This window comes from Globicephala melas, chromosome 8, assembly GCF_963455315.2.
Source record: "Globicephala melas chromosome 8, mGloMel1.2, whole genome shotgun sequence".
In the NCBI taxonomy this organism is placed as follows: Eukaryota; Metazoa; Chordata; class Mammalia; order Artiodactyla; family Delphinidae; genus Globicephala; species Globicephala melas.
The window spans coordinates 4,725,145-4,752,751 of record NC_083321.1 but is presented as its reverse complement, the minus strand read 5'-3'; the positions used below and the strand labels follow the sequence as shown (position 1 = coordinate 4,752,751).

The window sequence follows — 27,607 nt, the reverse complement described above, 5'->3', positions numbered from 1 at the left end:
GATCTATGAACCAGGAAGGGGGTCCTCACCAGACACTACAGATGCTGTGATCTTGGACTTCCTAGTTTATAGCAGTGTGAGAAGTAAATTTTTGTTGTTTGTTAAGTCATCCAATATATGGTATTCTGTTATAGCAGCCCGAATGCACTGTGACGTCAACTAGTAAGCTATGTATTATATTCTTTATTAGCAAATCTGTATTTTTCCTCCTTTAGCTTGTATGACATTGTGCTGTTGCTCCCACTGCCTTTCAATAGTCTGCTCTCTAGCCATGCCCCTTTCTCATTTTTGTCCTTTAATCATGATGTAAAACTTATGGTTTCCTAGTAATTAAATACGACGGGAGAATTCCTCCTTTTTCAGTTTCTGTATTCTTTGGGAAGACCTTTTCATCATCCTTATGGATTCCACCATCATCTGTATGTTTTAACTTTTAACACAAACATTTGTTTCCAGCTTAGTTAGGTTTTTTCCGGTGGGCTCATGTCATAGTTTGTCTGGATACTGTCAGTTCAGTTCGTTCCAGGCCAGGATCAGGAACTCTTTTGTCTTCATTTCTAAAACAGTGCTTTTCTCGTTTCTCCTTCACCATCAGCACCCTCTTGGGACCCACAGGCTTAAAGCAGAATTATTTTTTTCCATTTTACTTCTCTCTCCATTTATTATTTCACCAAGTCCTGCTTCATTCTTTCTGTAATTTAATTTGCCCTTGTCCATGGCCACTGGCACCATATTTAAAGCTTTGATTACTTTATTTTTATATTAGATTCATAAATTTATTGAAAGAGGAAGAAAGTTTAGAGTTAACTTAGTCCAGCTCCTTTATTTTGTAGATTAAGAAATGGATACTCAGGTCAAATGACTTGCCTTAGGTCACACAACTAATGAGTAGCTGATGTTATAGTTCTCTGGTCTCAACATTTAATACTCCTTCCCAGTCTAGCATTCTTCTTAAAATTTTATTTGAAAAAAATTTTTGTCAGTTTTGCGTATCTCCATTTAAGAGTGAGCTAGCTCTAGGAGGTTGGATAAGATAAGATGACAGCACTTTTTAGCCACCCCTCCCTCTTTCCCCCTTCCCTGAAGGCGACTGTATTACTTAGAACTCCTTTAGCCAGTTAAAAAACACATATTTACCTCCATATGTGTGAAGAGCATACTGGAAGAGTTCATAATTACATGCATGCTTGCTGATTTTTTTAGTTTTAAGCACATCTATTGATTTCCCTTTCTGAAAAGATATGGAAGATAAGGATTAGCTTACTCTTTTTCCCTCACTGCACCCTCTTCCCCACATTCTGTCTTCCCCATCTTTCCAATACAGTTTTATTGCAATTTTGGTTAAATCAATATTTATCCATTATTACTTGGGATGCTATTTATAATGTTAAGTAGTAAATTATAAATACTTTTCCTAAATAACTTCTGGTATTCCTTGGAAATGTTGTGTCAACTTTTTTTTTTTTTTTTAATGTACTAGTCACTAATTTAGCCTCACACTTTTCACCAGTTACATGTTCAGGTATTCCATCAGCTTTATCTTTTTGAAGAAATTTTTATCTGCTCCAGACTGGACGGCTTGTCCTCCCTGCTGGGAACACATTGTCTGCTGGGACCCTGGGAGTTCATTTTGCCTCTCTCCTTCATTGAATTTCCTGTTCCTGTTTCTCTGTTGTTTTAGTGGAGCACAGTCTCTAGTAGTTTTCTGTGAGGAAGGGGGTGTGAGAGGGTAAGTCTTTTGAGACTTTCTGTGTACTCTTGATTGATAGTTTGGCTGGGTGTAGACTTCTGGGTTGGAAGTCATATTCCTAATGTATTAGTCTGCTAATTATTCTCAGTGCCCTTTTAAATAATATCTCTTTTTTTTTTAAATTTGATGGATACATTAACTTATCTTTCTGAGGATAATTTTTTTAATGTACTCTTTTTCTTGTATAGTCTTTACTCCATCCTGCATTTTTCTGTTTTGTTTTGCACTCTACGTTTCATGATAGAGGCTTTCCTGAGATGTTATTAGAACCCGTGGTTTTCGTTCACATTTAAAGTCGGGGTATATACACACACAACACATAGAGTTGAATCATATGAAATTGCCATTCTTTCTCAGCTTTGTTCACTATCTGTGAACATACTTAGTTCTCAGATCTTCATTTCTAAATCACACCCTCCACTAAAAGGAACCAGGGCTCCTTGGAGAAATGGGTGATTTTAGAGCTGGGGCAGAGAATGTACAAGATTAATCTAGAACATGTTGTTATGCAAGGAAATAAGGAAGTACTCAAAAAACATGGAAAGCACACAGTCCTCTGCTTGAAGGGGTTCCCACTGGCCAAATCTGGGATAACTTGAGCATCAGAATGAATGGTGATATTAATAAATAAGAATCCGTGAGTCCACACTGATAATGAATGAATGGGAAAAAGGGAACATAACCTTACTGGAATTATAATGTCAACTGATAAGTGTAGAAGGAACAGTAGATTTACAAAATAAACATCGTTTTATAACTGTCAGTAACAGTTGATTAAGACAAGAATTGCCAGTGGATGCTAAAACTATTGGGTGAGTGTTTTAAGAACATAATCTCAAAATATCTTCCTACAGATTATTTACTAGTTAATTACTAAGGGGAAACTGGTTATTTTACAGTGGAGAAATGAGGCAAATATCATCTTAACCAAGTGATCAAAATCCCAATAATGGGACACACAGACATTATCTTACTACTTATGTGATACTCTAGGAAAAACAAACCTCACTTACCACTTTTGTGGTAGTACTGCCAGATACTTATACCCTATATTCTTCAAAGATGCCAGTGAAAGACAGAGAATTGCTGAAGAACTGTTTCAGATGGAAACATGACATTAGGTGTGATCCATGATCTGGATTGAGGTGAAGGGGGATTGCCGTAAGGGACGTAGAGCAGTTGGCAGAATTGGAATGTGAACTGTGGAGTCTGTATGGGTTAACACAGTTAATGTGTTGCATTCCTGACTTTGTCGCTGTGGAAGAGAATACCCTTGTCGTTAGGAAATACACAGCGAGCCATTTAAAGGTAAAGGACGTGATGGCTGCAGGAGATGGATGCAAGAGCAAAAGTGACACAGTGATTAGTTGTGAACCTAGGTGAAGGCTCTGTGGGAGCTTCTTGTACTGCTCTTGCAGCTGTTCTGCAAGTTTACAATGAAGACTTTTAAAGAAAAGATTGGAGTGAGGGTGGTTGATTGGAGCCCCCATTCATGGGTGGGGGCTCAGTGGCTGTGAACCTTTCAGCAGTGTGATGAGTTGAGCTCCTTTGGTTGGGAAGTCCCCAGTGTCAGGATTTTCAGGTGTTTGTTTCTTGAGGTCAGTGATTAGAAGACACTTTCAGTTTTCATCCTGGCTGGGAATGTCAGAGCCCAATAGGAGAATCTGGCTGGGGATGGGGGGGGCAGTTGAGGGGGCCTGTCTCTGCATTCTTTCTGCAGTTCACACAGTCCCTCTGTTTTCACTGGCAGGCCCACCCTCAGCTGTGCTGGAGTCACCATCCTTTTTGGCTTCCTTCTGTCATCTGATGGGGCTGGGAAGGACAGAAGAAGGCAATGAGATTTGGGAATCTAAGTGTTCATTATATAGCTTTTTCAACTAGTATTCCTTTTGCTCCCTAATTTTGTTGGTTCTTGGGATTATGCCTTTAAAAAGCAAGACAAAACAACCAAAACAGTTCTTTTACTGTACTTTTAGAGGCATTTCAATGTGTCTTCAATATACATTCTTTACCCAGGAGTCCCAATAGTGCATTTATATACCATTTCATTCTGTTTTGTATCTTTTGATCTTGTTTCCCACATTTTCACAATTTAGAAAAAACCAATTTCTTATCATCAATAGTATAGACCCTCTCTTTCCCGTAATTAGTCTAAGGGAAAAGACTGAACAATTAAACAAAGACCTTTTTCCAGAAAAGTGGGTTATGTCTCAGCATACTTGTTACAACTTAATAAGCACCTGGATTTGTGATGCTCTGAGCGGGTTGACAGCTGTCTTATCTTTTGGCTTCCCTGGATGGGAGTGTGCAGCACAGTGAGGCAGGCAGGTTGGTACAACTCTGCTGGGAGCCTGTGATTGACTGACTGGCTTGGAAGTGGGTGAAGTGGGTAATCTTTTTTTTTTGGCTGCATTGGGTCCTTGTTGCTGCACACGGGCTTTCTCTAGTTGCGGCGAGTGGGGGCTGCTCTTTGCTGCAGTGCGTGGGCTTCTCATTGCGGTGGCTTCTCTTGTTGCGGAGGGCGGGTTCTAAGCATGCGGGCTTCAGTAGTTGCGGCCCACAGGCTCAGTAGTTGTGGCTTGCAGGCTCAGTAGTTGTGCATGGGCTTCCTTGCTCTGCAGCATGTGGGATCTTACCCGACCAGGGCTTGAACCCATGTTGCCTGCTTTTGTAGGTGAATTCTTAACCACTGCACCACTAGGGAAATCCAGAAGTGGGTGATCTTGGCTGGTGGGAGAAAAGATTGTAGATCAGTTGAGGATCCTACAGCTACTCAGATTAAATGTCAAATGTATGTATGTGTGCGCAGGCGTGTGCATTTTGTGGAGTATATAACTTCATTGGATTTTTAAAGGGGTCTGGAACCCCCAACACAGAGTGGTTGTGATGGGACTAGAATTACCTATGACATTTAGAAATGTACTCTTTACACTAACATGCTAAGTTGGTCATGTCTAAACACTGCGGTGGCACATGATCTGTTCTTATGATTTAAAGCAAAAATTTAGGTGATCAATTAAACACTTTTTTAAGTTTTTGTTGAGAAAACATTTCACTGGTAAAATGTTTTTTAGAGTCAAATATTTTCTTCATTTTAAACGAGGTTTGTTACAGTTTTTGTTGATTCATTTTGTTTCTTTTAGCAAGTGGTTAGCATTGTTTCTATTTATTTTGAGGGAAAATGTTGAGTTGATCAGAATGTAGTGTGAATTTTGTGGAACAAAGGCATTAAATAAATGGCATTTATTTTGAGATGCCTTGTAGACTGCACCCTTATAGGATTTCTGATTGGTATATTGTCCATAGTTTGTGTCTTTTCCTGCAGTATTTAGTTATAAATGAAGTGCCTTGGAAGACAGTTTAAATTTATAGTCCTTTCATGTGAAGCATCTGGTTAATTCACATTAGAGACGGGATTCAGCTGCAGCTAGTACTTCAGTGAACTTAATGTTCTGCTCATAGTTCCTAGTAAGTTACAGTTGTTTAAAGGTATTACACGGGGCTACTTGGGGACATTTAGAGGGAGATACTTCTAAAACTTGTTTTAGTGTTGTAAAATATGGTGCCTTTGTAGCTAACCCTGTGTTGAGTAAGAATGTCATTGATGTTTTCATAAGACAAAGATAAGCATATGTATTTTTTCTTATTTGCTCACTGATAGTGCTCTTACTGTGTATCTATTTCTGGGTTATTGTTTAGTGTAGGATAAAAGCTTAGGTAGAGGGATGACAGTGCCTTTTTTCCTCTTGTTACATAGGAAAAAATTCAATTAGCTAGTACTTTTCAATCCTCTGAGGTATAGTTGTGTGTGAAAGAAGACCTTGAACCAGTATTTTTAATGGCAGCTCTCATCCGAACAAAAGAGAACACGTTGTCATTTTTGCTCTTTTTTTCTTTATAGGGGAACTTCTGTTTCATGTGCACCATCCCGCTTTATTCTGCTAATCTGCTAATGCAGTAAATTGGAAGACAACCGTTGCCAGGATAACCTGTAATGGGCAAGGAGCCACAGAAAAGAAAACATTTCTTTTAATTTTTAAACTTGGTTTGAAAGGTAAGGTCACTAAAATTATGAGGAGTTTCATGAGTTACATCAAGGAAAGCAGTTTTCTGACTTGAGACCCTGGAGTCTAGGTGGACCTGGTCTGGGTCATCACTTTGAGCCAGGTACCACCTGGCTCCGTGGCGCTATGGTATTTTTAGGAAGTTAAATAACAGGCTCTGTAGTTTGCTCTGGTATGTCGTAGAATCTGCAGCACCCATGGGATTCCCAGTTTCCACAGAATGGGGGTTGGGGTGGGATTGAGCTGGGCCCTAAGGACTAGACAGGCCTAGTAAGCTGATGTAGCATGCCAGAGAAAGACTGCTAGTAGCGACCCAGCTACTGCTTCTAGGTCACCTGGCTGTGTGTGTGTGTGTGTGTGTGTGTGTGTGTGTGTGTGTGTGTGTGTGTGTGAGAGAGAGAGAGAGAGAGAGAGAGAGAGAGAGAGATTTGTGTTCGTTTTACACCAGCCAAAGGACATCTGGCTTCTAGCCAGCCACCTGACTGTTTTGAGTCTTAATTGCTATCATTTTGCAACTCTTTACTGAATTTTTTTGTGAAAGACCAGAGGTTTACTTTGCATATTTGGCTTTTGAGTCAATTGGCACTTAATAGAAAGTGGCCCAGTAGGACCTTTTTGGGGCTATGCACACATACTTAATCCAATTTCATTTGTTCCATAGTAACTGGAGGAGCAGGTGGGCATAAACCATTTAATCATCTACCTTTCAGGCTTCACTGTCTCAGGAGATACTATAGTTGTTCTGTTATAACAGGTCTCTGCTTCTAATCCCCAGGCCCCAATCTTTCCTAGGCAGTAAGCCACTTCGCCTGTGCTCTCCCCCACCTCCAGTCCTTTGTGAATAACTCTTCCTCAGCATCCCCTTCTGCTTACATGGTGAAGCACCAACTCTTGTAGAAAGGTTCTGATTTGTCCAGTTTTTATCTTCATATTATTCTGTATAAATCCTGATGGGGAGAATTCCCTTTAAGTAGTCATTCACTCTGAGCACCTTGTCTCATATGGTTTTGTCTGTTTGTTTTTGCTCATGTGGCCCAGCCCTTCCTTTTCCTCTGCCTTGGGATAGGTTCTAACCCATAGGTATGAACTCTTCAGTTTCTTACCTGCCTGACTGAGTGGAGAATTCAGTTGAGGGTTCAGATATAAGAAGTCCAGTAGTATGCAGTGATAAGCTATGATCTGACTGTCAGATTCATTTATAGTTAAAACAATTATCCATTTTTCTGTTGTGATGCTGGATTTCAAAAACTAATTTTTTTTTTTTTTGCGGTACGCGGGCCTTTCACTGTTGTGGCCTCTCCCGTTGCAGAGCACAGGCTCTGGACGCGCAGGCTCAGCGGCCATGGCTCACGGCCCCAGCCGCTCCGCGGCATGTGGGACCTTCCCGGACCGGGGCACGAACCCGTATCCTCTGCATCGGCACGCGGACTCTCAAGCACTGCGCCACCAGGGAAGCCCGGCTTCTTTAACTTATTAACAGGCGACCTTAGAAACCAGCTTTGATTGAAGCTTTGTTTTCATTTTTTTATTTTTGTGAAGAAGTTCTCCTGTAATAAGATACTCCATTTAACATTTTCTGACTTTTCTGACTGTTCCTTTCTTGTGAGTTGGGAATACTGTGATGACCGCTTAGTCTGGTAATGTCAGCATATAGTGTATTTTAGCACAGGGATGGTATGATTGCATAATAAACAGTGCTTTGCCATCTAATTTCATAACAAAATAGTTCACATCCCATTTGTACCTTAAAAACACAACATTTGAAGTCCAGATTTTCTTTTCTTGTTTTGACATGTTGGGTGTGCACTTATAATAATAAAATGTTGCAGTACAGCATATGGCACTCTGAGCACTGTTGAGTTATACCCGTGTCACTGCGATTTGGAGAGCGCCCAGCTGCAGTGCAAAGTGATAGCACCGTATGTGGTCTCTTGTGACACCTGCTCAACTCTGCCCTGGTAGTGTAAAAGCAGCCAGAGACAGAATGTAAAGGATGGTGTGACTGTGTTCTGTTAAAACTTTATGGCCACTGAAATTTGAATTTCGTAGAATTTATACAAGTCACGAAATATCGTCCTTTTGATACTCCCCCACCCCCACCCCCAAAGAGTTAAAAAGGTAAAAACCATTCTTCGCTCAGGGCCTGTATTTATAAAAAAGGTGGCAGACCAGATTGGGCAATCTCAGTATGGTACCCCCAGGTATCCTAGGTCTCTGGAGTTGCTTCACACACTCATGGCAGAAAAAATGGGGTGGGAAAGGACCTAAACTGAAAAGGTACCATTGTGGTTTTTGCTGTTGGTTGGATTTTTCTATTTCTTTGTTTTTTGTACGTAGGAATCTTAAGTGCATGTAGTCACCTCAGAGTCTTTCTGTTAGATAGTCTTTTATAATACCCTGATTTTAGATTGTGCTTATATTTATAGAGCCTGTCCTAAATGCCAGGGATTGTGCTGCTTTATATTTTCTTTCTTTTCATAATTTTTTATTTTATCATACATAGGTACATAGCTTACATAGGTGTATAGTTTAAAAAGTCAAATGGTATCACAAGATTTATAACAAAAAATAACAATCATCTATTTCATCTTTCCCATCCTATCCCCTCCTCATCCCAGCCCCTAGTGAGTAAGTGAGTTACTTACTCACTAGGAACTGCTACCTCCATCTCTTAGCTGTTTACTCATCTTTATTACTTCCTTATGCATTTCTAAATTATATACCTGTAGGTAGCAGTTTCTAATCTGTCTTACTTCTAATTATGAAGGTTAAGGTTTAGCTCTTATATGCATAGCTCTTTCCCTCTCACATCTCCCAACATAGTTAAAGCACAACTTTGGTTAATATCAGTAATAAAAGTATGTATATTTTGGTTAATTAATCCCTAAATCTCTGACTTAATTTGCAGAATCCTTCTCAACACGGTAACATACATCTGGCAATACACTTCCTTGGACATATCCTTTCCAGAGCCCTCTGCCTCATGGTTTACTCCAAACTGGTTCCTCTTGACTTCGTCTGTAGCTGCAGGTGTCCCCCCTTCTGGGAGTCATCTTTGCTTCTCTGTGTGTTGGATCCCTGGTCTCATGGATTCCGTGTCTTCCTCTCATGGCTTACTGCCATGCTTTAGTGAAGCCCATTCTCCATCCAGTAGCTTCCTCAAGAAACTGTGAATAAATCTTTCAGACCTTCCAGGTCTAAAAATGTTCTTTTCTAGAATTGCTATTGAGGAAGCTGATGTCATTCTGATTTCCAGTCCTTTTATAAGTTTTTCCTCACTAGAAGAGTTTAGATACACTTTTTTTTTTTTTAATCTCCGATACCACGGGCTTTCACACTGTGTCTTAAAGGATCTTTTACCACTCAACGTGGTGCCACATGTAGGTCTTAGGGGGAGAGTCACTTCTTTATGCTCTGAGAAAAAACATTTTTTTGACAAGGGAGATCAGTGGTGAATTATAATATGTTCTAAAACTTTTGTTACTTGGATGTTGGACTTTCGGAATTGTTTCTCCATTTTCTGTCTTTCATAAATTTGTTGGCATTCTCCTTGGCTGTTGTTTCCTTTTCTTTGTCCTTTATTGTTGTTTTCCTAGAGCTTCCAGAAGGGCAGAGAATTGTGTAGGTTTCAACCCACTAAGCATCTGGAAGGTTGCAGAATCCTTTGCTATTTTCTTGTTGAGACTCCATGTCAGCCCAAATGTAGCCATGCCTTTTATATCACATAGACTTTGAGAAGAAATTCATAAAACAGTGTGGTGATCATTTAATATAGTCTTTCTGTCCAGAACGGGAAGTTGTCTGTCGTTGCCCTCATAGAGAATCATCCAGGCTTCCAGAGGACCTCCAGCCTTGGGGTCTTGAAGGTGTTGGTGTTCCTAACCTTTAGCAAGTTCCTGCATCTTCTGCTCACAGATAGGACGGATAATCTGTCCTTTTCACTCGCTGGCTCTCATTTTCTCCCTTGGGCACTGTCCGTGATAGTATAAAAGAGCTTCGAGATATTCAAAGCTAGTTATTTTTTCCTCCAAGTGGCAAGTCCTTCTGTCACCCTGGTCCTCTTTGGGTGCCATGTGGTTGGCAGTCTCTTCATCTGCCCCAGAACAGGATATGATATTGCTTGGCATGAGCTGATCTGCCCAGGGAAGGCTTCAATAGAGTTAGTATCTCCCGTGGTCCTAGATGCAGTTGATCTATGACACATTCTGAGGGTTACTTGCTTATTAGTCACAGCATAATACAACTTTATGTCAAACTTATAAGTAACTAAAATCTTTGGACTTGTTTCTTTCTTTTAACAGTTTTCTTAGGCCTAGCAACCTCTACCCCCCACCCCATGTCATGCTTTTCAGTTTTTATTTTAAAAGGACTTTACATTTAACCATGTTAAGTAAATTTCTCTTGGTTTCATCATGTCAGACAGCTTTTAAATGCTGATTCACTCGTGTTTTCTGTGCATTTGGACAAACCTGTGGCATTCTGGTCAGTCAGCTCTGATAGCACCACTGGCCACAAGAGCTGAGCTCCTCCAGTGTCACCACCTACGCTCTTTGGGCTGAGCTCCCAGCCAGCTTGTCTGTCAAGTGATTCTTTTCCCTGCCCATGAAGACATGGGATTCCCGTCCATGAGTGTATCCCAAGAGCCATTAGATGGCAGGTTAGCCTGCTGCTGTTTCCCTTCTGCAGGCTGGCCTGGGGCTGGCTTGTGCTCTCGATGACTGCTGCTGGGACCGGTCGCTCACCGGGTGTTCCATGCTGGTCCTTTGGCCGTGTGCCGTGATGGGAAGAGCACAGACTTGGGAGCGCAATGGGCCTGGGCTTGAGTCCCAGCTCTGGCCAGCTTATTCACTAGCTGTGGTCTTTGGTAGATCATCTCACCTCTTAGAATCTTAGTTTTTCCATCTGCAAATGAGAGCGAAGCCTTGAAGAGTTGTTGTGAGGTACAGATAATGTATCTAAAAGCATCAAGTCCAGAGTCTGGCATATGGTAGGCACTTAATAATTGTGAGCTGCTATTAGTCATTTTTCCTCCTTTAATAGAACGTTGCCGTATCAGACCATTTACTGTTATTGTGGAATAGCTAGAAGAGATTAAGGGGCTATAAAGACTGTAAGCAGTGTTCACGTCTCATGTTCTACACTGAGCTTGTATTCCTGAGCAGAGTCTCAGCAGTCCAGGAGTCTGCTTTGCTGGTAAAATATTCATGACGGAAAGCACTTCCTAGAGGTTAACAAGTTATTACTGCTAGTCTAGGGACTGTTGAGATAGCCCTAAATGCTTTATGATTATACACATTATTTATGTCTTATGTATGTATGGCTGCCGTGGGTCTTCGTTACTGCACATGGGCTTTCTCTGGTTGCAGCGAGCAGGGGTTACTTTTCGTTGCGGTGCGCGGCCTTCTCATTGTGGTGGCTTCTCGTTGTGGAGCACAGGCTCTAGGTGTGCAGGCTCGGTAGCTGTGGCTCGCAGGTTCTAGAGCGCAGGCTCAGTAGTTGTGGCGCACGGACTTAGTTGCTCCGTGTCATGTGGGTCTTCCTGGACCAGGGCTTGAACCCATGTCCCCTGCATTGGTAGGCGGATTCTTAACCACTGCACCACCAGGGAAGTCCTGATTATACACATTCTGATTAAAGTTTGCTGGGCAAGGAAGATCGAAGGTTAAAAAAAATGGGGGTGGGGACCTTAAAATTTGTGACCAATTTGCCATGTCTGTCTCTGTTATAGAGTTGCTTGTAACTCCAAATTAACCAGGGTAGTTAGCTCGTTCTTAAACTGAAGCTTGTTTCTTTTTTGGCCTTTTTTCAATGGCATCTCAATATGCTCTAGAATTTCTGATTTGGAAAGGCTGTTCTCTTTGGGCATCTTGTCTGTAATGGACATATGAATAAAAAAGTAGCCACTGTCACTTGATTCAAGTTGGATGACTCACAAACTGCATATAACTGATTTCACTTAGTAAAAACATGGGCGAGTTGGATTTTCCAAGGCTTTCCCCTGCACTGTGTTAGTATAGAGTTCTCTTTCTAGCTCTGCTGTTTTCATACTGTTCCTGACTTGCTTAGGACCAATCTTCCTCCCTACAGTTTTATTTATTGTATTTACTTTTTGGCCACGCCGCACAGCTTGCAGGATCTTAGTTCCCTGACCAGGGATTGAACCTGGGCGCGAGCAGCAAAAGTGATGCGTCCTAACCACTGGACCACCAGGGAATTCCCATCCCTACAGTTTTAGATTAGGAACTCTTTTGGGTTATTTCAGATGACAGGTGTTCTAATCGCATCACGTTTCCTCTGGCTCTCCAGTTACATGTCACTTCTTTCTGATATTTCAGATTTGTTGACAGCTCTGCCTGGTTTCAGAGATTCAGAGAATTCTGGATGCTTGAGATGGAAAACCCTCTACTTAGAATTTTCTTATTTGTGCAGGCACACACGCACACACACACACAGAATAGACACCTAGATCCAGCTAGGTTTTCCTTGCCTTTATTGCTTTGATCTCTAACAAGGCTCCTGGCAAAAACCTGATTGCCATTGTGTCATCCTCATTACTTGTCTTTTTTCTTTCCAACCCCTTAGTCTCACTTTAAAAAAAAACTTGTTCTTAGTATAAATAAGTCATGCTTTGCATATACTCATATTGAAGTTGTGGAAATTATGCACAGAAATTCATGTCCACTTGCATTTTCATAATGAGAACTTGTAGAAGGACACATCACTGTACTTTAGTGTGTGGACTCCATGACAAATTGAGGCTGGACTTTTCTTGATTGGCAGTTGGCTGTTTAAATATAAAAGTGAAGTGGGCGATTAAGATCACACCTCTTGCCTGTCCACAGCATCTTAGAGGTGTATTTGGAGTTAGCCCCAGGGTGTGGGTAGGCATTTGTTTTCTGAGGATCGTGTGTTTCCCAGGTAGCTCAGAATTCCAAGGGCAATCTATAAATTTGTATCATCTGATACCTAAGTGCAGCTAGGAATGAAGAAAACATGAGAATTAGGCTTTGAGGAATTATGGGTGAAACTGGAGGGGGGATAATAATTTAATGTGAAATTTCTTAGGGAATAACTTGGTTTTCAAAGTAGAGGCTGTTGTAGGGCCTCGCCATCCTCTGTGACTTCTTAAAACGGTCTCTGGGTCACCGCTCTTTATCTAGGCTCACCCCTGTCCAGTCCATCTTTCACATTGACAGCATTTAAACTCTAGATCTCATCTTGTTGCTCGTTTGCCTTGTCTCACCTGACCTCAGTGTCCCACCTCAGTGGTCTTGTCTTCAGCACTCCCTTCCCTATCCCACATTTTAGTCATATTCAAACACATGGCCGTTCTGGGAACAGGTTAGAGCTCTTCCCCTCTCCGCCTTTGTGGGAGTACAGCGTCTGTTGAAAATGTACTTGCCACAGCTTAAATTTCGTCTCCTCTGTGTCATTTTCCTCTACTTTTCTTGAGTCATTTGTTTCTGTATACTGTGTTAATCTTTGCTATAGCTATTTTAATGTGCATTTATCTCAGTTAGAACGGACTGGCTCCCTCCCTCGCTTCTGCAGCAAGCCTGCCCGGCTCTGCTGTGCATTCGTGCATGGCTCTTTGAGATCTGGCTTTGCGTTGCCTAACCTTTCCTAGTGCCTTCTGAAAGTCTCTTTCTTCTTGTCATCAGGACTTTCTCCCTGCTGTGAATTTCTTGAAGCTCCAGGGTCTATCCTCCATGCTTGTAGGATCACCTATTGAGCCCTACCTGTCTTTTGAGGCCCAGCTTAGGCCTCATTTATAGCAAAGTCTTTTCTGTCCAGGCTCCCCTCCCTTGAGCTCCCTTTCTACAGAACAAGCTTGGAGTTTATGCCATTTATTTTCTGTATTTTCTCTGTTCTCAGTTTTATTGTATTCTTCAAGGAAGTAGGCACCGTTATCATATTACTCCTGCATTCCCCAATACAGTGCAAATTAGTGCTTTAAAAGTACCTGTTACGGCTTCCCTGGTAGCGCAGTGGTTGAGAGTCTGCCTGCCGATGCAGGGGACACGGGTTCGTGCCCCGGTCCGGGAAGATCCCACGTGCCGTGGAGCGGCTGGGCCCGTGAGCCATGGCCGCTGAGCCTGCGCTTCCGGAGCCTTGTGCTCCGCAACGGGAGAGGCCACAACAGTGAGAGGCCTGCGTACTGCAAAAAAAAAAATAAAAGTACCTGTTGATTAATATAGTGCATATTAAATGGATTTTGCTCCTTTATTTACTACTCTGAAAAGCTGAAATATCAAAGAAAGTTACAAATTAAAACTGGGCAAAGCATCTACAACATCTGGATGGTAGAAACTTGATTGCTTTTGATACGTTCTTTGGAAGAAGCAGTTTCAGAGCTAATACAACGAAACTGGCCCTGAGTTTGTATTGCCCTTTCCTCTAAAGAAATTCGTTATCTCTAACTGGCACTCTGATACTTGCTTTGATTAGTCTAGTGTTCGGGTGGGGGGTGAGGGGACAACTGTATGAGTTGGATACCTTTGTTAACAGTGGAGAGGCAGCTACTGGGTAGACTTCCCAGTCCTTTGTGATCTTTTTCCTTAGTACTTAAAGAGAACTGCCATCAAAGCCCAACTGTTACTCCTTCCCGATGTTGCATGTTTCTGCCTCTTCGTGTGAAAATTATAGCTTTTGCCTAGGCCTTGAGCGTTGCTGTTGGGGGAGTTTATCATTAACTTATAACACAGAGCTGACCTCCCTTCAGAGTGACTCTGCACTCTGCTATTTATAGATACTTTCCTCTCTGTCCCTTCCTGGTGGCGTGCTGCTCTCAGTGTACAGAGTGGCAACCACCAACCCTTCTTCAGCCTAGCCGTCCCCCCATTTGGGTCTTGTTATATGTGGCCCAACTCAGTTCTCCGCACGCCTGAATCCAAGCCCAGGGGTCCTGCAACTCCAGGTGTCTGGACACTGGCAGAAGCAGGAGAGCCAGTAAGAACAGCCTTTCAGCAGCTCAGTTTGTTCACTACACCCTGTTCCCAGGCTGCTGGTAAACTCGGCCAAAGGTTTGGGGTAAATGTGCCTGCCCCTCGCGGAGTAATAAGCACGTTGTTTTGAACCTGAATGGAGGCAGTGGTGCTCGCTTCGGCAGCACATATACTAAAAAACTGAATGGAGGCAGTGAAGACTCAGTTTTCTCCGGGACCAGTGGGGAGTCTATTTTTTTATATTAATCAAACATCATTGTTTCCCAACATGTTTGAGTGACCTGGGCATTTTATTTTTCATCATAATATTTTTGAATTAACTTAGAAAATGAAATAAATTCCCACAGACACGTAACTATTTCAAAATTTGGCCAGGTGTATCTCTACCAGTAATGAGCCACTTGTAGCCCTCCTGATTCAAGCTAGCATTCTCCATTATCACAAGGTAAAGAATTTGAAATTTTACCTTTTATCCCTACAAATATTCCTAGAAATTAGAGGCTAAAAAACAGTTCTCGTTTTCTTGTGACCTACTTGTTTGAGTTAAGAATGTCCAAGTTGTTTCTTTTATATGTATATGTGTGTGTGTATATATATATATATGTATATGAGAATAAACATGATTTCCCAGGTATGTTTATATTTTAAAAGAAAGAAGACCGTGGCCCGTAGCCTCTCCCCACCCATCCCACATTGGCCCTTGTGTGGAAAAGGTGGGTAACTATTGACTTTGGCTGTGGAAGGAGATGGGGAAGGTATTTTAGTACCAGGAGAGAAACTTTGAATCATAATTGTAGCAATCATACAGTTTGAGCTGTCTTGTCCTGAATGGCCACGTGTGACTCTTAAGCACCGGAAATGTGGCTGGTCCAGATTGCGATATGCTGTGAAGTTTCAAAACACCCATATTTTGAAGACTTAGTACCAAAAGAATTACATGTTGAAATAATAATGTTTAGCTATATGAGGTTAAATAAATACATTTAAAATTAATTTTACCAGTTTCTTTTTTACTTTTTGGTGTGGCTGCTAGAAAATTTAAGCTTACATGTGGCTCACATTGCGTCTTGAGTGATGTTTCTGTTAGCACCAGCTCGGGTGACAGTGGAGGTGTTGTGTTTCTCGTGCTGAGGGCCGGGGCCTCTAGAGAGTGCTGCAGGCAGACTGAGGTGTGTAGGGATTTGAACTTGGGGAGCATGTGCTTACGTGCCTTTGTATAAGACCCAGAAAAAATTTGTATTATAACTATTCCCTTCATAGCACATCTAAAAGAAATAGTATTAAAAATCTGTAACACATTTCGTTGTCTTAAAGTCTTTCCCCTGTGTTATCTTAGGTGAACGCAGCTACTTCTCATGTTTGTGTAGGTTGTACTTCTTACTTTAGGTGACTGCAGCTATCTAAACTGGACGTATGTTGTGCGTGTTTGTTGCAAGACTGGAGCATGCGAGGAAGTATTTAGGGTATGGGATCTTGGGGATTGAAGTGAGCCAGTTACGGAATGGCATACCAGAGGCTGGCTTCGCGGGTGTGCGGCCTGTAGTCCCACGGGGCCCACACCCAGAAGCGTTAGCTTTCAGGCTCAACATTGCTGTCTTGAGATTCTTCATAATCTTTGTATCTCTTTTTGAACCTTTGAACCTTGTGCCCTGGGCCGGCCATTCCTGGGTACAGGGTTTCCACCATTGATAGCAGTTCACAGACTTGGGCTTTACAGAGTGCAGTTTACCCCACTTGGATAGAAAATTGCCAAAATTAGGCAGTTAGTACATAATGAATAGGGGATTTTGTATTTTAAACTCATTAAAGTTCTTCTTTGTCATTTCCACAGTTTCCTTCTCATTTGTAGGCAGGACCATCAGCAGTTTCTCTCTCCAAAGCTCTTTAATAGTTTACCTTTTAGTGTGTCCATGGTGTCATTTTTTCTGGCCTCTGTTGGAAAGTGTTACGTTTTGCTTCTGTTATGTTGAAGGAAAACCCACTAATACCAGCTTGTCCACAGGGAGTTTCTGAAATAAATAACAGTCACGTGTTGGTATAGTAGGCTTTTCCTCTGTTTCTCATGGTTACATGATTATTTTGAATATACTTATAGCAGTTTATTGCAAATGATCAGCAATGGTTTAAACCCAGGACAGCAGCAGCATCTGAGGACTTGCTAGAGGTGCAGAATCTCAGGCCTGATCCCTGCTTTCCTGAATCAGAATCTGAGACTGTGTTTTAATAAGACCCCATGGAAGTTCGGTAGCATTGGTTTAAAGCTCACTTGACTTCAAGGGGGTGGTATGTTGATTACACAGAAGCTTCCAGGTGCTGAGTGCCGGTATGTCTCAGCCACCAGACCGGGCCTTTCTCATCTACTCACAGCCAGTTTACTTGTTTGAGGATATTGGGGCTTAGAGAGGTGAAGTGGTTTTCCTGAGGCCTCAGTGCCAGGCAGTTGTGGAGCCAGCATTGGCATCCAGTATGTTGAGATGCTTAAGAGTCCTAACAAGGTTTGAGGAGAAAATGATGTTTATTTGATGGAAAGCAAGTGGTTGTAGGTGGTTTACATAAACCACAGTTGGGCCCTGTTCAATATACTCTTCCAGCAGAGCCTTGGCAGATTCTGCAGAGGGACTGACGTCCTTCTCAAACCTCTTGCACGTGACTGAACCACATCACCATACCAGGTCCCGTGTCATAGAGACAAGGTAGCACCTTTTGTTTCAGAAACAAAGTGTCACTGCTTAACTGCTTTTGAAATAAAGGTACTGTGGCCCAGGTTTTGCTTCCAAGAAGGATGATATTTTAATTTCACAGGACCCTTAATTAAAGCAGTTGATCTATGACGAGTAGATTTATGGATCCTTTGGTCCTATTTCATGCATATACAGTGATAATTTTCACTTGTGTCTTCAGTTATGAGGAAGGCGGAGCGTAGCAGAGGTTGTCCTCTGTGGCAACTCCTGCCCACATACTCTTCAGCCCTTGTGGAGAAAACCCTATTTTCAAGGTACCTCATTCAACTTATAAAACAATTCTAGGATTTTGCAGAAAGATGGTGGGTAGTTTGCTTTTACCATTTCTCTCTTTGTCAGTATTGATTTAAAAGCCTGTGAATTGGTTTACTGTAAGAAATTGTATTCCCTCTTATCGCTAAATCCTGTTGAAGTATACCTAGGTTAAGAATTTTAAAGTGTATTTATGTTTACTAAAAGTGAGCTGTTGAAGTTCTGACTTTTTTCAGTTTCTTCAGAGTATCTTAGTTACATTTTTTAAAGGACTCCATTGACCTCAGGGCCCTGGGCAGTTGAACTTTGTAACAGTTAGTTCATACCTAGCTTGATTTTACTTCAAAGGGCACAAATAGAAGTAGGGCCAAGCCAGGGGTAACTAATTTACCAGTGCTGTTCATTTCCAGTCAATTTGCTGTTTGGTTAAAAGATAGAATACATAATGTTTAAGAGTATACTGTGGTTATATTTTATTTTTAAGTCGGTAGTATACCTACCCAATTTAAAGAAAATGCACTGTGGAAATGTATATTTTAAGGTGTTCTGATTTGAAAAATGCTATTCTAATTTAGGATAGTGGAAAGCAAAAGGAGTTAGGCATTTTAAAACAGATAGTTGCTCAAGAATTCCTTTTCTTGTGTATAATAAAATAAGTATAATAACACACGATGTCATGCGCTCAGGAGTTTGGAGGAGCTGGTTGGTCAGGTCGGCCATCCTGCTGGAATACAGAGCAGGTGTGTATGATGGCTCATCGTAACCCGGCCTAGGACAGGCTCTCAGATGGGCAGGCAGCGATCTTCCTCGTGGTGATTTGGGGGTGCAGGCACCTTCCTTTTGGGCTCTGCAGTCCCTTAGGGCCTTTTTTGTCATCAACATCCAGCCAGATGCCGGGGGGAGCACATGGAGGTTTTTATGGCTCACAGTACATTGGAGAAAACTTTGTAATGTGGCCATATCTACCTGCCCGAGAAGTTGGGGACATGGTCTAGGTGAGTGCCTAAGGAAGGGAGAGAATGGATCTGGTAGACAGTCCCGCCTGACACCACATGGCTCCGCCCCTCCGGGCGGGCTGTGAGGACTGTGGGGGACAGGCCCGTGTGGGTTCAGAGATGGCAGAAAGGAATGTGTTAGTCAGCACTCTGTTTCCTCTTGAGCAAGGGATGCTAAACTTTTTCTGTAAAGTACCAGATAGTAAATATGCAGGCCACCCATGGTCACTGTCACATATGCTTCTCTTAAACAACCCTTTAAAATTATCAAAGCCATTCTTAGCTTGCAGTTTGTGGGCTGGATTTGGTCTGTGGGCCGAAGTTTGCCAACACTTGTTATTTCATCACCACCAATTATCAGTTTTCTCTGTAAATCAGTATATGATGAGTTACCTTTATAAGGTTAAAATTTTGGAGGTCAGTTTTTAATTGAGGTAGATAATGTGATTATATCTTGATCCATATTTTAGAAGTATGACTTTGGTTTGTAGATGTTTATAGTTTTCAGTTGATGAATATGAGTGTATATCTTGTTTATAACTAGCCAGTAGTAAGGGCTTGATATGAGATTTGCTTTTGTGGTTTATTAGTACTTTTCATTATACTTTGCCTTTATGTGTGGGATTACAAAAAAATGAAAAGACATGCTACTTTAAATGAGACCTATTTTTTTTTTTTTGAAGACTTAAGGCTAAATTGTTAACTGTGTCCAGTTTTCTGACTTCAAGTGGAGAGACCATTAGATTAGCAGAAATTCGGCTTATAGACCAAAATAAGCACATACTGACCTGATACCAGTGGGACGTGGGAAGGTATTTGAATGTCACTAATGGCTTTTCAGTGTGACTTTGCTGAAGTATTTAAAATAAGGACAGTGAACTCTTTTGTCTGTAGACATCCTAGGATCGAATTTTCCGTGATCAACTTTGAAGACAAGGTGAATGATTGTTCTTTAAGGTGATCTTGCTACAGTTTTTTGTTTCTTTGTTAAGAATGGCATAGGTTTTGCCATTTTATGGCTTTCACATTTTCAGCTGTGAAAGTGCTGTCAGTGGCTAAAAGTTCTGGTTCGTGGTGGTTATTTATTTAATGTTGTAATATTCTGAAGAGTACCATGTACTTAGGTCTCGATACTTGTCATTTGTTACTGAAGATACTAGTTCTGTGTAAGAATGTATGTTTCACCCTGAAGAAAGGGTTTATTTTCTTCCTTTCCCAGCACTAAATTCTTAAAGTATGGGTGGGTTAATTTTGCAGGTTAAAATCATCCCAGGTTTTATCATTCTTTCAGCATTTTCAAGTCAAAATTTTTTGTTATCAATAAAAATATTTTCTGAGAAGGAAAAAATCTTGCCAGTTTTACTTATTTAGAAAGTATTTTATAGATTCGATATGGAACTTGTTTTTCTTATGTGACCCAAGTTGACATTTTAGACTGTAAAACTAGATGGAAACTTGAAAAATTAATATGTGAAGTTGAAATTGTATTTGAAATACTCTCTGCATTTTGTTTAGAGCAGCATGTTTTGGAAATTTGATCTTCACTCATCATCCCACATAGACACACTTCTAGAAAGAGAAGATGTAACACTGAAGGAGTTGATGGATGAGGAAGATGTTTTACAAGAATGTAAAGCTCAGAACCGCAAACTTATAGAGTTCCTGTTAAAAGCAGAATGTCTCGAAGATTTAGTCTCATTCATTATTGAAGAACCACCTCAAGACATGGATGAAAAGATCAGATACAAGTAAGAAAATTCAGTCTTCTCTTTAGGGTGGGGCTGAAGTGAAGCGGGGGTAGGGTATATTATCGTCCTTGTTGTCTAGCAGCTCTGCAGGGCTGTCGTAGACCAGTTACAGAATGTTAACATGTCAAGAGCAACAGGCTCAGTGGAGCAAACAATCCGTTCTAGAACTAAGTCCAGTGAAATCACAAGATTTTTAAAGTGAACGTTCTAAATTTTGGCCAGAAGGTTTTGTCTAAGGGCAAGGTGCATTATAAACAGTGATAAAGTTTCCTAAAATACTAAGACAATCCAAGTAAGTATTTTCTCTTTTTTGCAAATAGGAAGACAGAGATGATGTGACTACTCAAGATTACACAGCACATCTGGGCCAGAGCTTGTTTAATGAACAGCGCTGCTGATTAAATAAATTCTGACCTTTTGTTAACTGAAAATAAGGGTATGGGTCTTGGTCAACATTACTGTAGCTAAATTTAAGCAGCTAACACCTTGGATAACTGCAGTGGATTTATCTACTTCACCACTGGTGTCGCCAGCTTATAACACTTCGTATTCGGACCCCTGGAAACTCTGCGAGTATTCCATATGTATTTAAAGTGTTGGGATTTCAGTTAGTTACTTTTCCATCTCCAACTCTATTGAAATATTTGTCCCCCCCTCTCTGCCTGAAAATGGAACCAATTCAGGAACAAAACAAAAAGTCATTGATGAAGCATTAAATAAACTTAATGGAATAGGAAGAATTATGGCCTACAGTAGATTCTCCTTTGCCCTTTTTCCCCCAGTCTGTCCCCCTTATCAGATATCCTTTCATTTCTTTGTGGGGAGAGTTTTGCTGTCAGAGGAATAGTACTTAGTAATGCTTCCAAGTTCTCATGGCTTGGATCTTCAAGGAAGTCATGTTCTCTGCCAGCCATTAAGGTTGACAGCTAGCATGCAGCACGTCTCCACTCAGAGAGCAGTACCTCAGAAAAGAAAAGGACAGAAATTTGACAGGAATACCAGTGTACTCCTTTCGCCCCAAAGATAGATTACTTTGCTACTTTGGAATTCCCTTCACAGTGAACCACCATATGTGGATGCTGCTTGTCGTGGGGCTTATCCTGGCTGGAGGCAGCGTGGTGTGGGCTTGGTATCAGGCCCACCCGGGATGCGTGTAGCCCTCTCCTAGGAGCTCTGAGAACTTGAACAAGAGGCTTACCCTTCTTGGATCTGTTTTCTCACATGCTGAATGAAGCTAATACTTCTTTAACTGGAGAAGAGTAAGCAAGCCTTGTGGAAATTGCTTATTTTACCAAAAAGTAGTCATGGCATCTGTTGTATTGCCATGCCAGCGTTTTTTGTGCTACCTTTGAGGTTGAGAGAGCAGGTGTGTTTCCCTGGGCATGCAGCCTTCTGGTTGGCACCATTTCGAGGGAGCATGGCTTGAGCTGAGCAGAGCAGTTCTCTGCTGCACTTCTGGCCTGGACAGAGCCACCAGCTGTGGTAACATACACAGAGCCGGATAACTCGGACAGCTGGATTAGCACAGAGTGATTTTTCAGAGGGAATCTGAAAGCTTCTCTGGGTTAAGGTTGACTGTAGTCATCTAAGGAAATTTAGACTAGTGCTTTTTAGTTTACGGATGATGGGGTGATTGCTGTGGTTTGTGAAGTTTGTAACTGCGTGTCAGTTACACATGTGGATTGAACCCATCACTTTTAATCCAGTGATCATACACAAGGTGTTAAAGGTTTGTCATTTTTACACTGACTTTTTAATCTTAATAACAGATACCTCAGTTTTAAATAATTTAGCAGAAATTTGAACAGAACTTTAAAAATAGGTCCTTAAGTACTAGTGTAAACCCAAAAGCTGAGATGCTGTTGGTCGGGTCAGGGTTCCCACAGAGGGACTTTAGAGGCAAGAGGAGAACCCGGAGGGGTGCTTCCCTCAATGTCAGGGGAGGCCAGGCTTCAGGACGGGGAGATGGGACAGGGGACCCAGGGGATCCAGGGGCTGTGCTGACAGGCCAGGTAACCATTGGCATTTACAGCGTGGAGCACATGGGCCCCTTCAGTGGAGGTTCTCCAGGTTGTTGGACACGGAAGCCAGGCTGCAGTGCTTCTGAGGAAAAACTGGAGACAAAGCAGAGAGTTCTTTCAAGTAGTTCCCTGGAAAAGGAGCAGAGAGAGAAAGTGGGAGCTACAGGCAGATGTGGAGCCAGGAGAGGTGTGGTGTTTGTTTTTCTTCATAGATGCGAGAAATAACGGTGTGTGTATGTGCTGGTGAGGGTGATGCAGCGCAGGGGGAAATGGGGCTGGTGTGGAGGGAGCGGGAGGTCTCGTGATGCTCTGTGCTGGCCTTGGTCGAGAGGACAGTAGGGTGGCTTCATAGTGGGAGGAGGAAGGGGACCGGCTGCAGGTCAGGGGTATGGTTGGGCTGGACTCTCTTCCTATCGCTTCTGTGCAGCTGAGGTCAGAGGGTGGGGTGGGGCTGGAGAGGCCTTGCTGAAGGGTGGCGTAGAGGAGGTCTTGGGGTGTTTCAGAAGCTTGTTTAATCTTAGGGAGGTAGGGAGGGGGAGAGAGAGTAGCCCCAGCCTGTTCTGAACCAGAACTTTGAGGCTTTGTGTTTGTGCCTGGGCCCCCACATGCGTGCTTCTTTAGCTCAGTCAGACCTCCAGGTCGCCGGTGGAGAAACAGGTGAAAATTTTAAAAGCTGCCCACGCGTTCTTCTGGACCTTCTGCATCAGAATTCTGAGACTACTCCCTACACACTGGGCTGTGGCCGGAGCTGGCGTCTCCAGCTTTTCCCGGCCCTTTGCCAGCAGCTTCCAAATTGGGGCAGTTGGGCTGACTCCGCCACCACCCCCGCAACCCCAGCCCCGTTGCAGCATTCGGGAAGTTTTATGAAGTAGAAGAAAAAGGGGAATTAAGACAGCTAGTATTTATTTATTCCAGGCCTCCTTCTCGGTATTTTGTATGTATTATTCTCCCCCGTGAGGTAAGGACTGTTGTCTTAATATTGCATCCTTGGAAACTGAGGCCCAGAGAAGGTAAGTAACGTGCCTGAGGTCATACAGCTTGTAAGTGGTGGAGACGGGCTCTGAGCCTAGGTGGTGTGACTCCAGAAGCCACACCTGTCGCCATTGCTTGCTCCTGCCTCCGGCACTTTGGTGACTTTGTATTATGGGGTCTTTGAGTCCTTGTGTTCTATAAAGTGAGGAAGGCTTTAATTTGATTGAGCCAAAGCCTCCGGAAGACAGCGATTTGATAATGTGATCTTTGGGGATATTCTCATACGGTTCAGTGTTCCTCCCTCATGGCAGAGCTGCTAGGTGCTGCAGCTTCTGGTGTGTTGCCAGTTGCTTCTCAAGCCCGTGGTCTCCAAACAGGCAGCTGCTTGGATGCCTCAGGGGTGCTGCATGGCTTCCGACCACACCCTTTACCCCTCTCTTTAGCCATATAGCTGCTTCTAGCTGTTTTGTCACCTCCCTGTCCTGATCAGCATTTGAGCTTGCCACTCCCTGCTACTCACCTGGGAGGGATAAAGAGCAAAGAGGTGAACGGTGGGAGGGGGAGAGTGTAGTCTGGACGGGCCTTGGAGTCTCCACTGTTGCTCTGAGAACAGATGAGAAGTCATTTGTGGTAACAGAAGTGAGTGGAGAAAATGCATCTACTGCCTACTTTTCAGAGAGTGCCCTTGCGCTCAGGGGCAAACGTGCTTTAGGGGCACAGGTATTTCTAGGGCCGTGGGGCCTGTGGAAGAGGACTGTGTCCCACAGCAGTGAGATCTGATGGTGGGCTGATCCCAGAAGATCCTGGAAGACTGGTGTGGAGAGCTCTGTATACGGTTTTACCACCTGGGTAACTCAGGCCGTGTCCTGTTCTCTCCTGAGTATATCAGAATATTTATTCTCATAACATGTCATATGGACTGCACTCTTGATAAGCCCGGCTTTCTAACTCCAGTTACAACCCATCTGAGAATACAGGCAGCCTGTCCAGGAACCTAAGTGTATCTTCAATAGTTAAGGGTGCTGTGTGCAGTGCAGTTTCCTGGAAATGGGCGTCCCCCGCGGTTGTCCTATGAGCTGTGCTGCTTTGCATGCCAGAGCAGGCTGCTGAGGGCTGCGGCCCCAGGCTTTGACCTGCCCCATCGCGCCTCCTCCTCTGAGGAGGCCCCGCCCTTGCCTTCTGAGTCCCAGGTGTGCTCTAGTTTTGTTGGGTTCAAGCTTGGTTTAGAAACCATTTTTTAGACACAGGAGAAAATTCACTCTATAATCTCTCTAGATTAAATTGAACGGAATGGATTGAAATTATTTTCTAATTCCCAGAAGATGACTTTGTTTATTTTTCACAGAGTTTTAGGAAACCTTTCTGATTTGCATTTTACTTTATGTAATTAAACTGTTAATACAGATGATGATATAAGTATCCTGTTCTTCTAGGTATCCAAATATATCTTGTGAGTTGCTCACTTCTGATGTCTCCCAGATGAATGATAGACTGGGAGAAGATGAATCCTTGCTAATGAAATTGTATAGCTTCCTCCTAAACGATTCCCCCTTGAACCCACTACTTGCCAGTTTCTTCAGCAAGGTGCTAAGTATTCTTATCAGCAGAAAACCAGAACAGGTAAATATTGTTTTCCAAAAAGGTAAGTATTAGGGCTGATCATCCCCCTGAGATGATCCCCCAGTAATTTTGTTGCTTCAGTGTTCTGAGTGTGCCTTAAATCCAGGTTCTGTAAAAGGATATATTTTAAACCTTAAGCATTCTAAATGCTTGCTGACTTGACACTGACTTACTCATTAATGAATACATTCTAATTTGACCTCTTCTTTTCTGAGTACCTCACATCTCAGTTTTTCAGTATACTTTGGCTTCCTCTTTTGACAAGTGGTTGGAAGCATGAGAATGTTGGGGTCCATTTGTGAGGATAGTGTGGGGAGGGTGCACACTGAGCGCTTGGTGTGTGGGTGGCATCTTAGTGACTATGGTAAAGTAACAGTTTACTTATTTTTTCTTTCCCCTAAGGATGATCACAGGTGAAACTTAAAAAGCTTTCCCATAAATGCAATTGATGGTTAGTTTATGCAAATGGTGATTGTTTCTATTTTGACTCCACTCAAAAACTTGAGCCATCTGGGTACTGACTGTCATGTGCGTACACATGGAGCTCTGCTGTTCCTGTCCGGTAGGGCTTAGCAGGAGCTCATTCCTCACTGTTAACGCCAGGAACCTCTCCCCCCTCTTCCTCCTCTTCCTTCATCATCGTGGTCATCTTCTTCGTGGTGTTGTCCATCTATGTTCTCACATCCCGTCCCCCACGCTTCATTTTGTTCTTAATTCAGATGTACTGTACTTGGGAAACTTACTTTCCAAGTATCTGTCCTATGTGTAGTGGTTCTCGAAAGTGTGGTCCCTGGTCCAACAGCATGAGGACCACCCGAGAACTTGTTAGAAAAGCAAGATCTTGAGGCTCATTCCAGACGTACTGAATCAGACCCTCTGGGGGTGGGGCCAGCAATTTGGGATTTAAGAAGCCTCCCAGATGACCGTGGTACATGCTGAAATTTGAGAATCACTGCTCTAGTTGGAACTGGTGTGGAAAAGGACCTGCTTATTACGAGGAGGCTGTGATCCACTTACGGAAACAGGCACCCAGGGAGCAACAACAGCCTCAGATGCCCGAGTGCAACCTAGCAGTCCTGCAGAGTGCAGCCAGCAGGGGTGTGATGACGGGTGCAGGGGTCACACCAGTTGGGCCTGGCATCCTTCGTGGTGGAAAACAGGCTCCTTGACCCGTCCTTGCTGTCAGCAAACATGGAGGGACTGGAACTATTTTAGGCCCAGTACGTCTGTCCTTTGCCAAGGCAAAGTGGATACATGTCTTATTTTAGACGAGGCTGTTCTTTCATGTTCTTAATTGAGCAGGATTACCTTCCTAAGTGTATTGGAATTGAGGTTCTTTTTCCTTAGATAGTAATCCCCAAATCATGATCACTGCAATACAGATTGTCGTTCCTTCTTCTGTCTTTCGATGAGAAGTGACAGTACTACCGACTGTTTTAGGAAAGTGCAAGCCATCCCATCAGTCTAAGGTACCTAGTCAGTTCCAGATGGTTGTAGTCACAATTGAGACAGGGCTCACACCTTCATCATGCTTTTCTCCTCACTCTGTTCTAGGGAAACCCAAATTTGTGGGTCCTGGGTTTCAGTGTACCTTTATTATAGAGTGAGAATACACTTAAAGCTCTCTGGTGTTCTACATATTTGCATTGGTCTTCGAGGCCAGACATGTTACGGGTGTAAGGAACATGGCACGTGCCAATTAAATGCCGAGAGGAGGGCCCATTCGCTCTGCTGCTCGTCGGGCTTCTCATTTAAGCCCTCAGCCACGAGAGGATTCGAGAGCCCTTGCTCTTTCAGCTTCAGGGAAAGGTCACACTGCACCTTTCTATCCTTTTGAGAATTTTGAGTGTAAATAAAGGTTTCCCATCACATAATGTATTAGTAAGGATATATGCAACTGCAAGTAATGAAAAAAATTCAGACTCAGTCTGACCTAACCAGTACAGACATTCATTAACTCGTGGAGCAGAAGGTCCAGCTGCGTGAAGCATCGTCAGTGTTGGATGGGCGGGCCCCCCAGCAGTGCGGTCCTCCAGCTTGCTGTCCCTGCTGTGCCACCACGGCACTGGCTGGGACTTGTGCCTTTGGGCTCCAGAGTCAGTGCTTTTGCCACTAAATAATGCAGTATTTTGGCCACATTTGACTTTTTCTGCCTCTCTTCTCCACTGTGCTTTTAAAACTACCATGTGACTCAGTTGTGAGTGGATTAATTATGTATAACTTCTTGAAGGTTTATGTTACAGAGTTCAACCTCATTGTCTAGAGAAGCAGCATGTGATGGTTAATCCTGCATTTACACCCGATGATGGTGTGAGGCAGTTTTTAGTTCATCCCTGGCTGTTAGACGTTGTGTGGGATAATGGCAGACTTGTGGCTTTGGGGGCATTTAAATCTCAGGGCATCCACTTTTTAGCTTCTAGCAAGATATTTCACTGGTCTGAGCCTCAGTTTCCTCATCTGTAACACTGAGTTGAGCAACCCTGCCTCACAGGCTTCTGA

General features: G+C 42.7%; 1 protein-coding gene across 13 annotated transcripts in view; it reads left to right on the top strand.

Annotated features, from left to right (window-relative positions):
- PPP6R3 (protein phosphatase 6 regulatory subunit 3) overlaps positions 1-27,607 on the top strand; it is a 126,772-nt gene that overhangs the window by 32,914 nt on the left and 66,251 nt on the right. For 12 of the 13 annotated variants that reach the window (XM_060302829.1, XM_060302838.1, XM_060302837.1 and 9 more), the window contains 3 exons: positions 5,652-5,804; positions 20,263-20,495; positions 24,922-25,108. In XM_060302829.1, coding sequence (XP_060158812.1) covers positions 20,269-20,495; positions 24,922-25,108 — 414 coding nt within the window. In that variant the 5' untranslated portion in view covers positions 5,652-5,804; positions 20,263-20,268. The remainder of the gene's footprint in view (positions 1-5,651; positions 5,805-20,262; positions 20,496-24,921; positions 25,109-27,607) is intronic. The other variant, XM_060302830.1, reaches the window with a different exon arrangement.